This window comes from Abramis brama (genome assembly GCF_963993115.1).
Source record: "Abramis brama genome assembly, chromosome: 16".
Taxonomy (NCBI): domain Eukaryota; kingdom Metazoa; phylum Chordata; class Actinopteri; order Cypriniformes; family Leuciscidae; genus Abramis; species Abramis brama.
The window spans coordinates 3,257,424-3,274,116 of NC_139978.1; the positions used below are offsets into that span (position 1 = coordinate 3,257,424).

A 16,693-nucleotide genomic window follows, 5' to 3' on the forward strand; every position below is an offset into this window, starting at 1 on the left:
TGCTCCAAGCACACTCATCTCATTTCCCACATTTGTAGTAATGACACTAACCAAACCGGAAACTGTAATGCATTAGCACACACGAAACTTTGCAAAGGTCCCCTCAGGAGCTCCGTAGCTTTCAGACTTCCAGCTTCAAAAAAAAAAAAATTTAATCCACAGAAACATGCAACACACTGATTGTATAAAAGTTTTATTTGATTCATGTTTTGTAGCCAATACTACTGCACAATCATGGACAGGGGGATGTGTATGTGGTCTCAAACTGATCACCTGGGAAAAAAAACAAAAAAAAAAAACACAAGAGCTTAGCCTGAGCATACAGGCAATCCTACAGGAAATTTAGCCAAACGTTGATGAAAGCCTACTTGTCTGATAGTAGTCATAGACATTGATGACTGCTGGCTTGAGATTTTTCACTGCAAGAACCCGTTTTAGCCGTAGCGTGTAAGTTATGGGGAAGCTTTTGATAACCTGCAATACAGAAGAGATTAACAGCACAGATGGACACATGAAGGTGGCAGCTAGAAGTGTACCCAGTGTAGTCTCACCTCTTTCAGATACACTAGGACATGATCATCTTGAGAATCAACCCGCTCCACTAGCGGAGCAAACGATCGGGGTGGAGAACCAAGCTGAGGGGAAAAGACCATAATTTACAGATAATCACATCTGAAGGAGCTTTAACATCTTTGGATCTGACAAGTCATCTTAAACCCATACAAACCGGTGACGCATCTGCCGTGAAACCCGACAACAGCTTAATGTCCACGATAACCATGTTAGTACTTGCTTGTTCACCATTGTATCTGAATGAAGGGGAATAAAGATGTTTAGACAAAGGGAACAAGCAGCTTTCAGGGCATTAAAGCTATAAATATGAGCTGCTTTAAGTTAAAGATGTTCTTACTTCACTGTGAAGTTCAACATAAGATTAGCCAGTCTGCAGTCTCCAGTCACCTTTGCTTCAACACTCAGTGTACTGGGGACTTTAACAGGTGTCGGGATGTTGTAGAAACATGCAATCTATGAGAAGTAAAAAATAATTAGTAGGTGCAAAAAAGAAACAAATGGAGGGTGAAGATACAGACCTGCACAGACACACAAGCGGATCCTGACGCTTTAATACTATATTTGCCTGGAACTTTCTTCAGCGGCTTGACCTGATACAGCAGCCTGTTGTCCCGATTCACGTTGAAGCTATAAGAGTCTCCTTCTACTGAGGACTGTACGGTAACAGTGCTGGAGCCATCCAAACTGAACACTTGAGCAGCGTACACAGACAGGGCATGAAGAGCCGCCACAGTGTCCTAAAACAAGGAAATGATTAGTAACTCCCAACTATTAGCACAATCAACCATATGAGTGGTCAGAGGCACCTGGGTGGAGGAAAAGCCTCCATAGGGATTCTGCTGGGTCACCAGCCAGTTGACAATGCGGTTAGCATAGCTCAGAGAAGCCGTTGTGAGGGGCTTGACTGTGAGAACCGCTAGCAGAACATAAGAGCTGATCTCCACTGCCACAGTATCACCAGATGTAGTCTGAGACCAATGGAGTTTAATGCCTAAGGATGAGATGAGGGGATAAAGATGATGCCATAGAACCTGATAAAAATCTCAAGAGGCGGTTTAAATTTTCACCTTCAGAAATGGCACTATTCTTCAAGGTGGTAATAAGCTGTGATCGAGTGGTGGTCTCTCCAGCCAGACTGAAGGTGTAGGCCAGAAGAGCAGTAGTGTAAGTGTTTCCCAGATTCCCAACAACAGGCCTCAAGCAAGACAAAGCGTTAGTAATGACGGGATCCTGAAAAAAGCAAGCGTCAGACTAAAGCCAGAAAGGAAAGGTCATCTGTAAGGAGCTCATACAGTTTACCGTGGAGGGGACGCCTTGCTCAAGCAGTGATGCAGTGATGTAGGCAGTCATGGTAATGTTATCATCAACTCCACCCTAAAACACCAGTAAATGGATTAAGAATCATTTCATCCCTTGAACACATCATTATGAAGCATTTGAAGAAACATGTGACCACCTTTAGGGCATAGTGGTACAGAGTTCCCTGCTGCATGAAACAGCCGTCCGAAACCTGCTGGCTGATCAACCAATCCTTTGCACTTTGAAGGACATTCGGATCTATGAAGATGAAGTCCCTCGCTAGGCCAAAAGATCTCAGGACAAAGGCAGTCAACCTGGCCGTGGAGGAAGTTCATGTCGAACTAAGTATATATAAACTGCTTCATCTTCTAGTGACAAGACTAGAGTCTAGAACCAGCATGAAACTCACCATGTATTGGATTCATCATAACCAAATGTGCTGTATGATCCATCACTGTGCCTGTAGTTTAGTTGACCTTGGTATCCTGTTCATGTCAAAATCCATAAGAAATTAGACAGTCTCCCACAATCCCAATGAGAAAACACTAAACGTCCTTTGAAACTAGTCTTCAAAGTGAAAAAATAAATAAAGTCACCCACACCTCTTTGAAGGTAGCCTGTGGCGGTCTCTCGGATGGCTGCAGTGAGTTGCTTCGTGACTTGCAGGTACTGCAGTAAGTAAATATTTGGAGCAAAAACACCCATATTCTGTTCTCCACAACCATATGGCATCTCTAACAACCCATCTAGTTTATTCAGTGCACGACCCATTATGTCTCCTATGAGAGGAATAGAAACAAGGGGTCAAACCATATGTTATTCTGCTGAGTGTCACACTGCTGGTTTCTCCAAAAATGATGTGCTTTACCTAGGACTGAAACGGAGCATCTGGCTGATCCCTGGATCACGTTTGTAGGAAACGTCAGAGTCACATCTTCAGAAAGGACATTTCCTGCGGTCCAAACAGAACAAATCAGCACAGAGCGCTAGGCTAATGTTTGTCTACAGCTTCCAGGGGGATATTTGAGAATCATTGAGTGCAAACAAACCCTTTGGACACAGTAACCAACTCTGGGTGTTTGTCCTTTCAACTCCTTCAGGCTATAAAAGCAATAAAAATAAAACATCAGTAAAGCAGCATGAGCTCCATGATCAAACTCCAGAAGGCTGGTTGGACTCACCAGGACAAGTAGACTTTGAGTGACTACATCAATGCGTCCTCTCTTTGGCACAGTCACAACTTCAGTGCCACATCGAGTCTGGGACGGTTCAGCTGAAGCATTGACAGTCACATTAACAGCTCCTGCAGTGAGAGACAAGTGGTGATGAATATTTTAGTTGTCATCATGACTGTCACTTCTCCATTATGCATAAACCCACTAGCTATTCGTCCTAATAGCAGTTCTTTATTTGACATTTGCAGTTTCTTGAATTGGAATTGCTGTGCACTGTTTCCTCTGACTAAATCTGTGATCAAACCTTAGTGATAAACTTGACTATTGTCTGCAATCGTTGAATAGATGCAACCTCGGTCAGTCTTTAGTTAAAATAGAAAAATTTAAGAGTTCCAGATTGTTAGTTCATATTAGGAAATCCACCATTTTAGCTTTTGAGAGTGGGTGCTTGTTTGATTAGTTCATAATGTGGAGTTAATTTATATGACTCAATTTAATTGAAAGCAGGAAACTAGATTAAATAAACCATGTATATGAATTGTTCTCATGATTTATGCTTTAAGTGCTATGATTCAGAATTTATACTATTGAGTATCCCTATGGTGAGTAACACCTTAAACACTGAGTGAGAGTGAGAGTGAGAGAGACACACACACACTGTCCAAAACTGACCAAGGAGAGAAGCTGCGAAACCCCATTTAAAGGTTATTCTCCCACTGGCACAGAGACAGGATGAATATGGATCATTCAATGGTTTCAGAGTGAAGGCAGAGGATTGAGCTGGAGTTACTCGAACCTGCCAATGAAAGAGCACATGGAGCAAAAACAGCACTTACTCTATACGGATCCATTATATAAAAGAAACCATGACAGACCATGATGCACTCAGACAGATAGCTGAAGACAGTGGCCTTCAGCTCAAAAGACTCCCCCCGGACGATGGAGTACGGCAGCGTGAGCTCCAGGAAAAAGGGCTGGAATACCGTCAGCAGAGCAGGAGAAGCAAGACCGAAACCTTTGGAAGAAAGGCAGAACGCCTCAGTCCTCCATGTGGTGATTGTGTCAGGAACCTTGAGGGGAACTTGTGTGGATCCAGTGTCTCTGAAAAAGTGAGGGGCACAGCAGTAAAAATTGTGGGCAAGTAGCTTTAGCAACAAAAGAGGTTTTACTAACCCCACTTGAGCAAGCTGCCAGATCCAGGTTTCTGGAAAGTAAACCCTGACAGTCACATCTTGGCTGGAGCTGCTCTCACTTAGTGATTGCATCATAGATGCAAATGCAAATGCTGAAATAAAGACAAGACTAGAAGTGCCTGCTTTTTGAATGCATTCAAGTTCTGAAGTTACAAAATATCTAAACAGCTCCTCATTGCATTTAAAGCTGTAGTGAGAGATTTTTAGCAGCATCTAGTGGTGTTTGTGAATTGCAACCAACAGAAGTTACAGTGGCCTGAAGTTTTGCCGTCTGAGACAGTAAAGAGAAGCCAGACAAGAAATGGTTTATTTACAAAGACAAGTTAATAATTGGCGTTTACTTAATTCAGTAAAACAATGTTTGTTACTTATTCATCGTGATGATGTGGAGTTTTATTTGCTTTAGCTTGCTTCTTTGCATGAAGAACAGTAACAAAATGTGTTTGAAATGTGTTTGAAATGTTTCTACAGTGGCCCTAAATGGACAATGTAAGGGGACTAGCAGTGTATGTAGATAGAAATGGCGCATTTTTAGGTAATAAAAACATAATGGATCGTCATGCAAGGTTAAGGGTCACTGAAAAGTCATGTATATGATATTGCACTTCTGTCAACAGATCCTCCTAAATATTACACAATGCACCTTTTAAAAACAAAAAACAAGTTGATCAAATGGAATAACCTTAGGTTCACCTAGTTGTGCAGAAATGGTTTCATGGAACGAACTATATAACTGCATAGACTTACATCTGGAGTCACCACGATAAAAAACCCGGTCTTTGTACTTCAGGCAATCAGGTTCACGTACATTCAGATTTGTTGCGAGCTTCAAACCCACCCTCTGCCAGAGAAACAAGAGAACACAAAGATGAAACTGAAATCAAGGACCCTGCAGTATTCAGTGACTACATGAAGGATTTTCTACCTTGAAACTTGTGTAGGCATGATCTGCACGAACCGCTCGACGGGGTCGAATCGTAAGACACTCCTGTTTATCCTCAACATTGTATGGATAATCTGATTGCGACTGCACTGGGAGCAAGTCAAACACCTGGGTCAACGAAACAAGTCAACTTTATATAAAGCTTTTTACAATAAAGCTTTTTACAATATAGATTTTTACAATGATAAGAAACGGTTTCTAAAATAGAATAGTGCCAGAGTCCAGCTTAAGTTCACTGATGGTTCAATTGTTTAAAAAAAAAAAAAAAAAAAAAAGTATATTTAGCCACTCTAGAAAAAAAAAAAAAATGTATATATATATATATATATATAAATAATGCGGTCAATGCAAGCAGATAGTTGAATATTAAGTGATACAATACATGTGTTGGCATGTCACACACTTCTAGAAAATTTAACTAAACGTGCTACCATTTAATCTGTTCGTCACAAGTAAAAAATAAAAAATAAAAAAAAAGCCATGTTATAGTATTGATTCATCCAATTGATCCATAAGGACACTGAGGACAAACAGGAAACCTGAACTGCACATGGATACCATTTCAGGATTCAGGCGTTGTGTCTCTGGCTTCAAGATCTGGACGCTCTGATCTACGGCACTGAGGCCACACAGGGATCCCGCCTGAGCAGAGACGGTCAGAACGCTTTCCTCACCAGGAACCGCCTTGTCAGGAGAGAACTTTAGAGACACCTGGAACAAGGACCAACACTGTAAGACACATTGTTCCCCACTTAAAGCCAAAAGATGCTAGTGCACACATACCTTGTTTTGGAAACACATTTCAGTTTTAAACAACGCTGTACCAACAACTACACCGTCACTGGGCAGAACGCAGTAGACCAGAATGTTCACTGCTGGAGCCATATCAACACTGACAGACAGCTGGAACGACACTGAGCCGCTCGTGACCGTATTAGGAGCACTCACTCTGACCGTCTGAAGCCCATGGAGGACGATCACTCCTCTGGACAAGACCTGACAAGACAGACCAGTGCATAAAATGTGCCAGACAAACAGATCAGAAATCAAAACAGAACAATCACCACAAAACTAATGTTTTGTCACCATATAGATGATGTCAGTGTTGTAGTTGCCAGTTTCTCCAACAAAAGAATACTTGATGGTCACTGGAAACACCGCACCACATTTGAGCGGCTGCTCAAGGTCCACTATAGTCAGTTCACTGAACTTTTGGCTGTCAGGAGTAGAAGCTTGGAGAAACTGAACAACCCTCCTATCGGTGCTGAACCGTGGGGACTTATAATCATAGTCACTCGCTGTAGTTGCACTTGCCTAGAGAGCAACAAACACAATTGTAGTCTTGCAAGAGAAGTTGTCATTTAAAATAAGAGAAATCATACCATCAGATTTAGATCAGCCTTGGGAAGTTTAGCAGTGTTGAGGGAGAACGTGGCCAGTCCGGTCTGGTTTGTGGTTAGATTCAGCAGCAGCTCATCAGACCCACTGTTAACATTCAGAAGATACACTGCTTTATTGGCAATTGGAGTCCCATTGAAAAAAGACGCCAAGACCTGTTGAGAAAAAAGACTGTTAGGAAAGGGAACCAATGTGAAGGCTTCTGTAACGTCATGAACTTTTACTTGCCGTTCCAGCAATCATTGATCCAAGTCTAAAAGACTCTGGGAGCGTCACAAATTTGATATTCCCGACTTCAAGTGTAATGTACACATTTGTGGATTTTGATACAACTACGTCTGGGAAGAAAAAGCAAACATGAAGACAGCAAATAAACATGTAGACATGAGTCACTGGTTTAAATCAGCCAATAACTCACCTGTTCCCTCCTCAGTGATATTCAAGTTAACAAGAAATGAATCTTCCAGGTTATCCTCAAATTTGGTTTTGAAAAACACAGATGTCCTGAAGGTAAGGGAGGCACAGCCTGTGGCATTCATCTGGTTTCAGATGAAAGATAGTCAGTAAAGTCAAGCACAAGCTAAAGAAAATCCTTGCTCTATATGGCAGGAGTCACACCTTAACAGTTTTATTCAGGCACAGGCGAGTCAGGCCAGGAACCTCACGGAATGAATATGGCTCACGGCATACTTCCACCAGCACTTGACCAGGTACAGGTTGCCCATATGTATATCTGGGGAAAATGTTACAAGGAATTAGATCAAGACCCATCCACCCACAATACAGGAAAATTAAAGAGTAACTCACTTGGCACAAGCTTCAACTTTCAGTCCCACATCTCCAACGCTGTACGTCTGTGGTGTGTTTACGGTCACGTCAAACTTGGGTAAAACTAAACCAGAAACAAACTGCTTAGTGAGGACATCAGCTCTGCTGTTGTACTTTTTTACTCATGACTTACCGTATTTTTTCACCTCAAACAACTTGGAGATAATTCTGTCACCAATAAATGCCTTTAGTGTGTACATCCCCATCTGAGCCTCTGGGTGTAAATCGTGAGAAAGCTGCAATATCAACCCCGCCGAGGAAACGTTTGTCCACTGACCAATCCGTTTGTTTTGATTGTCCTATTGAAAAAAATAATTTGCTCAGAAGAAACTGCATGTCTTCGGTGATAGTCTTTCGGTTTGAAAACCTAGAGCAAATACTCACCACCTCCACCACCACAAGACTGTACTGTAAGACACAAATAAAAGAATTAAAAATTACATAAATACTGATTTTAACAACCTGCATTTAACTTGTATACCATTAAAATCAATGGATGTGACAGCAGATACAGACATACCATCTGATCAAGGGGCACAAATTTGGCATTCATGGTCAAAACTCTGAAATTCACTGCAAGAGGGAAAACTAATAAGAACTTACATCCAATACATAATGCACTTGAACATGGAGAAAATCTATTACACTACAAGTTCTGATCACTTCTAATATTCAACCAAGGGCCATTCACAGCTCACCCGTTTGTCCTGGATTGTAGATGGGCTTGTCTGTTTGGATGAAGGTCAAAGGTAGGTAAGATCTGAACATGACTTTCCTCTCTTCTGTCATTTTGAAGACCTTCCCTTGAACTTCCACCTTAATCGTCTGCACAGATTCCCCATCTACTAGTGGAGCCTGTAGAGAAATGTTATAAAAAAAACAAATAATAATAATAATAATAATAATAATAAATACCCAAATACTGCAATACTGCACAATGACAGACCTTGAAACTAAAGCAACGGTGAAACTCTGTCGGAGAGCTCTGCTGCACAAGTTGAGTCATCCTCTCTTTATCATCAAGCAGAGAAACCGTCATCTTGAGACTCTCATTGGGCCTTAAAAGACTCGCACACAATTTGGCTTCAGAACCAGACTCAATCACAGCAGGGAACGTCACCAAGAAAGCTCTGTGGAAACATCAGTCAGACGTTTAGTAAGAAAACCAAAAGTCAGATCAGAACAGAATCATGCAAGTGTATAGTCACAGAAGTAGTTGCCATAATGTCATACTAGAGATTACAAACAGTAACTTTGTTTAGAAGTGCATAAACTTTGAGGAATCAGGTCAAAACAGACAGAAGGACACTTTCATTCACTTCAAAGCACATTTACTCACGGCCCTGATCTCTGTCCCTCAACAGCAAAGAGGAAAAGGGCTAAAATGAGCCCTTTCCAAACACAAATCTCCCTCACAGCCATGAAGAGAGAAGCGTCTCTTTCAGAAACCCCACAGAACTTCTGCTAAGCTCTACCACTGTTTAATGCTCAACAGCTTTTCTCAATCATCTGCACTGATTGCAGCATATTTAAACGCTCTTAATTGTCACGAGGAATTCATTAAGATCGTTCATTTCAATGATTAACCTAACCTGGAATTCATTTTGTCTGTTTATTACTCCATCCAGTAGCCTTTAAAACATAACACATTATCTGCTGCTGATAATACTTACAGATAATTTTAAAAAAAGTTTGAAGGACAAAAAATGTTCACGTCCAAAACCTGTCATATAAATTCATAAATTTTGAGTTTTTCACTCTCAAATATTAAAAGCAAACACATGCACACAAATTTTTTTATTACACACATACAAACCACACTCTGACATTCATACCAACACAGCCACACAAGTATAGCTTAATAATTTATCCAATTGGCTCTATAATATGCAGATGCAGAAAACAGGAATACATTTTGTTTGTATAGATAGATAGAAAGATAGATAGATAGATTTGGAACACGAGTGAATTACAAAGCCTTGTTTATATAATTAATAACTTAGCAACCAAACGTTACGTGGCAAATATAGAAACATATTTGGATTTGAGCCGAATGAGAGGTGTGTTACTGCCACATTTTCGTTTCTATTCATTTTCTGTATTTTTATTATTATTATTACCGTTGAGTGCCACCAGGGGGCGCTGTATCTTAAGAGTGAGCTTTGTATGCAGAGAAAAGGTTAATTTCCGCAGAAGAAGCGATCTCTCAAGAGAAAGAAAGATGCATGACTAAAGCGTGGTCACTAAGCTAAGTCTAAGAGAAATAAGATAAACAAAAAGAAGAAGAAAAAGACTAAAACTAATTCCTCTCTCGGTACTCAGCCAACGAGGTATGTTTTGTATGTTGTATTTGTCAAAATAGTTTTATCTGTCAAATTTCTTTCTTTAAGCTAATTATTGTTTGTTCTGTGCTTTTAGTTTTCACGGTGTGTTTATGATCCTGACCAAGCTGGATTCAATAAATCCATCAGTTGAGAAAGCCACTTGTGTCTGTTGGTACCTGGAGGAATTACAAGGTGTGTACAGTTTCACTGCAACCGTAGTATATATATGATATGTGTGTGCGCATGAGGCACCGGCTCAATCTGTCAGGGTTTTAGACTTATGTTTGGCCACTAGAGGCTCCCATTGCATCTCTTGTTGGTTTTCAGTCTGTCATTATGTCTTATTGTTGTCACCTGTGTCTTGTTCCCTGTTTCTCCTGAGTTCTTTGCTCAGTGATTCCAGTGTCATGACGGTATGGTTCCTTTGGTTTGTTTTATTGACTTTTGTTCTTTGAAATTTTCGGAATACTCACATCTTCTTTTTGAACTTTCTTTTTCAAATTTCTTCTGGATTTACTTTGTGGACTTTTGGGATTAACTTTTTGGAACTGTTGTCAAACTATTTTTGGAAGTTTTTCAGAGAGTAAACTTTTTGGATTTATCCTAGGAAAGTCTGGACGTTCCTTTTCATCAAATAAAAGATTTGAAGACATTTCCCAGAACTGTCATCTGCATTTGGGTTCACCTTTTAGACTGTGTTCAAGTTTTCACACCAGTCCTAACCCTGTGTTTCTGACATGATCAGCTGGATTTAATAAAGATACAAAGAAAACTACAATGCATCACATAATGCAATCACAAAAACAAGCGTAGCAGCCTATTGCCAACTACAACTTATCGCATAGTTGTTGTTTTTTTGGTTAAAGGGACACTCCACCTCTGGAAAGATGAATGTGTATTTAAATTGGGTCATTTATGTAGAAGAAATGTGAAGTTATTTTTGAATTTGGAGCTTTCTAGACTGAGAAAAGCCAGAAAATGTACTTGCTTCGCTGCTCTACGAGGCCACTCCCAAGCCACGCCTACCGGTTAGAGAGCAGTTGTAAACAATAAAGCTAAGCTAAGTTACTTGTCTCCGTGAGTCTGCCCGGGTTTTTGAGATCGCGTATCGCACAAAATGTCCGGGATTCGGCTTTTGCGTTCTACAGTCGCCATTCACTGTGTTTACTGTGGCGAGCAGGACGAGACTAGGGCCGCAGGAGAACAGCGCGAGGCCGGTGGCGTGATTACTGATGACCGACACCTGTGAGGCACTGGTCTCGTATCTCTCACAGAGGAGCGGGTATTTTCTTAGCAGTGGTAAAACGCACATCAACCGATCACGCCACCGGCCTCGCGTCTTTCTCCCGCGGCCCTCAGCCTCGTCCTGCTCGCCACAGTAAACATGATGAATGGCGACTGTAGAACGCAAAAGCGGTGGCGTGATTACTGATGAGCGGCGCCTGTGAGACGCACCGGTCTCTGGGCTATCTCTCACGGAGGAGCGGGTTTCTTAGCAATGGTAAAACGCACATCAACCGATCACTTGTTTAGCGTTCATGTAAACACTACATTCAGATTCACCAATCGGAATGAATTCAGTTAGATTGAAACAAAAGGTGTGCATGTAAACAATGAATGGCGACCGTAGAAAGCAAAGCCGAATCCGGACATTTTGGATGATCTCGACGGCCGGACATGCAGGTTTCTGCCGGTGAAATCAAACGCACTGGCACTGATCTGTGATAGGTCTGTTAGCGCATTAGGTCCAACCCCCTATGGGTGGGTTTGAAAGGGTGGGAACTAGTGCTTGTGTTTTTACAGAAATCCCCCCTCTTACACTTCCTCCTACAATGACGCAAAATGACGATTTTTGCGTCATTGTAGGAGGAAGTGTAAAGAGGTAAATACAGATTTCTCTCGTCTCAGGGGAAAATGAGAATGTTGCACAACCATTCAATAGTATGACTGGGTTTCTAACATTGCAAAGCTTAATGCAAATGGGTGGAGTGTTCCTTTAAGTGCAGGGTTTGAAATTAAGTTTTTCACTCACCGGCCAATTTGGCTTCTAAATTTTTAAGTTCTACTAGCCAAAATACAAAGAAAAAAAGAAGAAATATATATTTGATTTGCATGTCATACGTTCATTTATTTTTTTCAAACAAAATCCTGTCATCCTGGTGTTTATTCTCTTCCTCTTTCATCCTCATCACCAAAAGTCTATTTTAAGTGGACAGATCAATACAGGACAAAGAACATAAAAAAATGTGGGACATCGGAAAATAACATCTTTTCTGTTAACCAGATGCTTTTTAATCTGATAAGCAATATTTGTACATTAATATAATGACAAGTATATTATTCATATGCTTTAGGCTATATACTTAGTGATACATTTTGAAGAATAAAACTTATGATTGGCTTAAATATTAGGGCTGCACAATATATCGAAATATTGCAAATGTATATATTACAATATGCATAATTGCATATCGCAATGGCTTGCAATAACTGGGGTCATGAACAAAAGACAAAGAAAGTCACTCACTGCTTTTGGCTGAATAGGCTAACTTTTGTAGCTTTAATAAGAATCGGTATATTTAATTCATGCAGTGAAAACTAAGCAGTGTTTATTTTTACATTTGATTAATCAGTTTCTGTTGTTAAATAAACCTAATGTAGGATAACCTGAACCCCTAAACCCCAGTGATGTTAAAATAACACTTCTTATGCTACAGTAAAACACTGATGTTCACTGTCAGAAGTTGTAGGGATATTTTCTTATCACAAAAAGAATGTGAAACACGTATGTGTAGGTTATATAATTTTAAAGATAATTTAAGTTAATTTGACACACTTTAAGCATTATCGTATCGCATATTGAATATCGCATTATTTAAAGTCCGCGTGAACCGGAAGTTGCAAACGACTTTTCTCCAGTGTTGTGACATATTTCCCAGTGAAAAGGAATATTGAACAGAGGGCAGAGTTTTACTCTAGCGCTCCTCCTCTCCATCTCTGCTCATAGCAGACTAACGGTTTGAGGAGTGGTTAAGGGTTTCCCAACCCAAGCCGTCAAACCTACATCATCAGAGAAGGAACGCCATTCCAGACCGGAAGTAACTTTTCAGACTTTGATTAAAGATTACGACGGCAAACAATTTTTTTCTGTGTTTTAACTTGCACGGATTAATTGTTCACCACAAGACTAGTAATATGCGCTAACAAAGTAAATAGGGTCAATTTTGATTTCAGTTGGACTTTAATGAGTTATCACATATCTCATTTTTCTTCTATATATCGTGCAGCCCTCTGCTATTATGAAACATTTGGCTGTTTATCTTTTTTGATGTGATAAAAACACTAAATAATAATTTTAACTATGTATTGGTATGTAATTTACGGTAGTGTAAGGTGCTGGGAAAAGCTTTAAAATGGACCTGGAAAGTGCTTGAAAAGTGCTTGAATTTGACCTTGGAAAAAGTGTACGAACCCTGGACTAGCAAGCAGAGGACAGCGTCTGAGGAAGCCGGCCGTCTTCGCCACCTTCAGCCATCCGTGCCTGCCACGCTATCCGGCGACAATATCCTTTTTCACTGCTGTGTGCGTTCGCCACCGCGACACACACTCCTTTATCTAAAAGAACGCAAACGTTTTTCTAAAAATGCCTCGCAGTTCCTGTGGCTCGTGCCGAGCCCCGCTCAGCGCTGGAGACCGCCATGTAATCTGTGCTCTCTGCCTGGGTCGAGATCATGCAGCTCTCGTTCTCTCTTCGGGAGGCTGCGTCTACTGCGAAGAACTTTCAATGTTGACCCTGCGGGCTCACTCCGCCCGTCACTGCCGGGCCGCGCAGAAAGAAGCGCCATTCCCAGAGACCACCGGAGTCTGCAGCGGCATTCAGGAGCTCGCCGGAACCCAGCCCGCGAGCTTCTCTCTCTCCTTCTCCGCCCCTAAACCCCCCCCTCCCCCCCCCCGGAAGCGCAGCTGCCGGCTTCGGCCCTCACTGCCGCCGGAGGTCATTCTGTCCTTAGCTGTACATGCAGAAGCATGGGAAGCTATTCCAGGCAGTGGCGTAGGTTTGATTTTGAAATTGGTGGGGACGGGGACATCAATATAAATATATTTTAGGTTTTGATCGAAATTATTGCTAAGGATATATCAGTGTCACTGGATATTGGTAGGGACACGTCCCTAGCGTCCCTACTAAATTCTACGCCCCTGATTCCAGGTGTGTCAGAATGGGTGCTGAGCACAGTAAAAAAGGGCTATTCGCTGCAGTTCGCTCACCGTCCCCCGTGCTTTCAAGCACGGATAGAGATGACAGTGAATTCGGAAGTAGCACACCTGCTTCGTGCGGAAATAATATGATGAGCATGAAAGATGGCGCCGATGTGTGTGGCATGCCGTCTATTGCTCCGTCTGTTGTTTGTTTGCTTATATGTTTTAACTTGTGCTACCGTGCAGAAATGCTGTGCATCACTACTGATTTATAATCGAGAAACTCTTTTAAATCTAAATGTGGAAATCCCATCAAATGTGCAGCCAAACCAATTACAGGATGGTTATCACTCTATACCACCACCGGTTTTATCATCTATACCTGGATACCTGCGCCGCTGGCCTTCCGACTCGGGGCGGAGGCGAGGCCGGGGAAAACGAGCTGGCATTGCGGTTAAGCTGAGGCTGGAGCTGCTGAGGCATGGAGAGCTTCCCCTCACCTGGCTTCGAGCTGTTCGGAGACGCTCTTTGGATCCGCTTCAACAATGGATAATTCCCCTGGTTCGGACTGAGCTGGCTTCGCCCTCAAGCGTTCACACTCTTGATTTTTCTCCTCGTTTCTATCGTGGAGGAGTGTGTTTGAATCATCTTAGCTCGCTACCACGCGCAGTACTTGAAAAGGAATCTACATCAAATCCCCTGAAAGTAAGGATGGCCTTGATAAACTCCAGATCGATCGTAAATAAAACTTTTATTTTAAACGATTTGTTCTCTGCGCAGAGACTGGATTTTCTATTTCTTACGGAGACATGGCTCTGTCTAGGAGATCTGAGCCCTTTTACCGAACTTTTGCCAAACAAATGTCGCTATTTTAACTCCCCACGGACAACTGGCCGGGGTGGTGGACTAGTGTCTATATACAAAGAGCATTTTACCTGTCGTTCGGTGGTGAGTAACAGCTACAGCAGTTTTGAACTTCAGATGTTTTGCTTTGAACTTGCTGATCCACTTCTGATTGCTGTAATCTACCGACCACCAAAATATAACACAAACTTTATAACAGACTTTGCAGAATTCCTTGGTGATCTGACCCCAAAATTAATTTCATATCGTGGGTGATTTTAATGTGCATGTATGCTGCATGAATGATTGCTTGGCTAAGGAATTTATGCATCTACTAAATGCTTTTGATTTTACTATGGGGATCGATGTTTCCACACACAAAGGTGGCCATACCCTTGACTTAGTGCTCCAGCATTTGAGTTTGCTGACTTAGAAGTCTGTGAAAACGGGTTTTCTGATCATAAGACTGTTATGTTTACTGTACCCTTCCAATGCGAAAATATCTACAGTTTTATCTTGTGAGGCTCCATATCGTTACATTAATAACCATACAAAATCATCTTTCCTAACCATCTTTGATGAAGTGATGCCATCGCCTGATGAATTTGCTTGTGAGATCAGCGCGGAAGTACTTTTCTTTAGATTTAATTCCACCTGCTCTGATGTCTTGAACGCCGTGGCCCCTTTAAGATCACCGCGACTAAAATCCTACTCTGAACCTTGGATTGATGATTCCATTCGTTGCCTTAGACGCTGTTGCAGAAGAGCGGAACGAAAGTGGAAAAAGGACAGGCTTCATGTGTCATTTGAGATTTTAAAGGACTCTCTGCGCAGATACCAGAAGGAAGTAAAAAAAGCCAAATGTCGACATCTATCAAACATTATTAACAAGAACTGCTCCAGACCAAAGACACTTTTTAATATTATAAATGCTACTCTAAATCCATCGGCCGGTCTCTCTCCGGGGGTTTCATCCCCGTCATGTGATGAGTTTTTATTTTTCTTTGAAAACAAAATAAGAGATCTCAGACAGAATATAACCTGCACATCCTCTACAATTATTTTCAATCCTAATAACCATCTCTCAAATGCAACTGACGCTGTGTCACTTAGTGAGTTTAACTCAATTACTGAGGCAGAATTGTTAGAAATAGCTAAGCAGCTCAAGCCTTCTGGTTCACCACTGGACAGTCTTCCCCCTTTTTTATTCAAACAACTCATTACAGAGATGGCTCCATATTTTCAGATTATAATAAATCGCAGTCTAGAATCTGGCATTATGCCTGACTGCTTAAAGCACGCAGTGATCCGTCCAATGCTTAAAAAACCGAACCTGGATTCATCTGTTTTGACAAATTTTAGGCCAATTTCTAATTTGTTTAATTTATTTCTAAATTTCTGGAAAAAATTATCCTATTACAGTTACAGAGTTATTTAGCTGAGAACTCATTTGAAATATTTCAGTCTGGCTTTCGGAAATGTCACTCCACAGAGACCGCATTGGTCAGAGTTCTTAATGATATTTTAATTACTTGCGACTCTGGTGATATTACAGTTCTTGTTCTTCTCGATCTAACAGCAGCGTTTGATACTATTGACTATACTATCCTAATTGACCGTCTAAGGCACTATGTTGGTATAGGAGGTACAGCTCTGAAATGGCTAATATCATTTTTAACTAATAGGAGTTTCTCAGTTAAGATGGGCGAACATTATTCGAGTAAAGCACACCTGCACTATGGAGTTCCACAGGGCTCTATCTTAGCTCCATTATTATTTTCTCTATATATGCTTCCTCTTGGGTCCATTTTTAAAAAACAGTCTATCTTTTCATTGCTACGCAGACGACACACAGGTCTATTTGCCTGTTAAACGAGATTCTTTAAAGGGATACTTCACCTCTGGGAAGATGAATGTGTA

General features: G+C 41.2%; 1 protein-coding gene across 1 annotated transcript; it reads right to left on the minus strand.

The window, feature by feature from the left end:
* Positions 1 to 232: 232 nt before the first annotated feature.
* On the minus strand, positions 233 to 6,824 carry LOC311066422 (alpha-2-macroglobulin-like; the record flags this gene model as incomplete). Its single annotated transcript, XM_084087607.1, has 25 exons — positions 233 to 273; positions 369 to 474; positions 552 to 635; positions 728 to 809; positions 911 to 1,026; positions 1,092 to 1,310; positions 1,380 to 1,564; positions 1,641 to 1,803; positions 1,873 to 1,947; positions 2,030 to 2,186; positions 2,282 to 2,357; positions 2,475 to 2,651; positions 2,741 to 2,824; positions 2,943 to 2,973; positions 3,054 to 3,175; positions 3,720 to 3,843; positions 3,923 to 4,148; positions 4,221 to 4,332; positions 4,988 to 5,081; positions 5,166 to 5,291; positions 5,742 to 5,894; positions 5,967 to 6,179; positions 6,270 to 6,497; positions 6,566 to 6,736; positions 6,810 to 6,824. 25 exons carry the CDS (start codon positions 6,822 to 6,824, stop codon positions 233 to 235), a joined length of 3,180 nt encoding a protein of 1,059 aa, XP_083943733.1.
* Between the last annotated feature and the right edge of the window lie 9,869 nt (positions 6,825 to 16,693).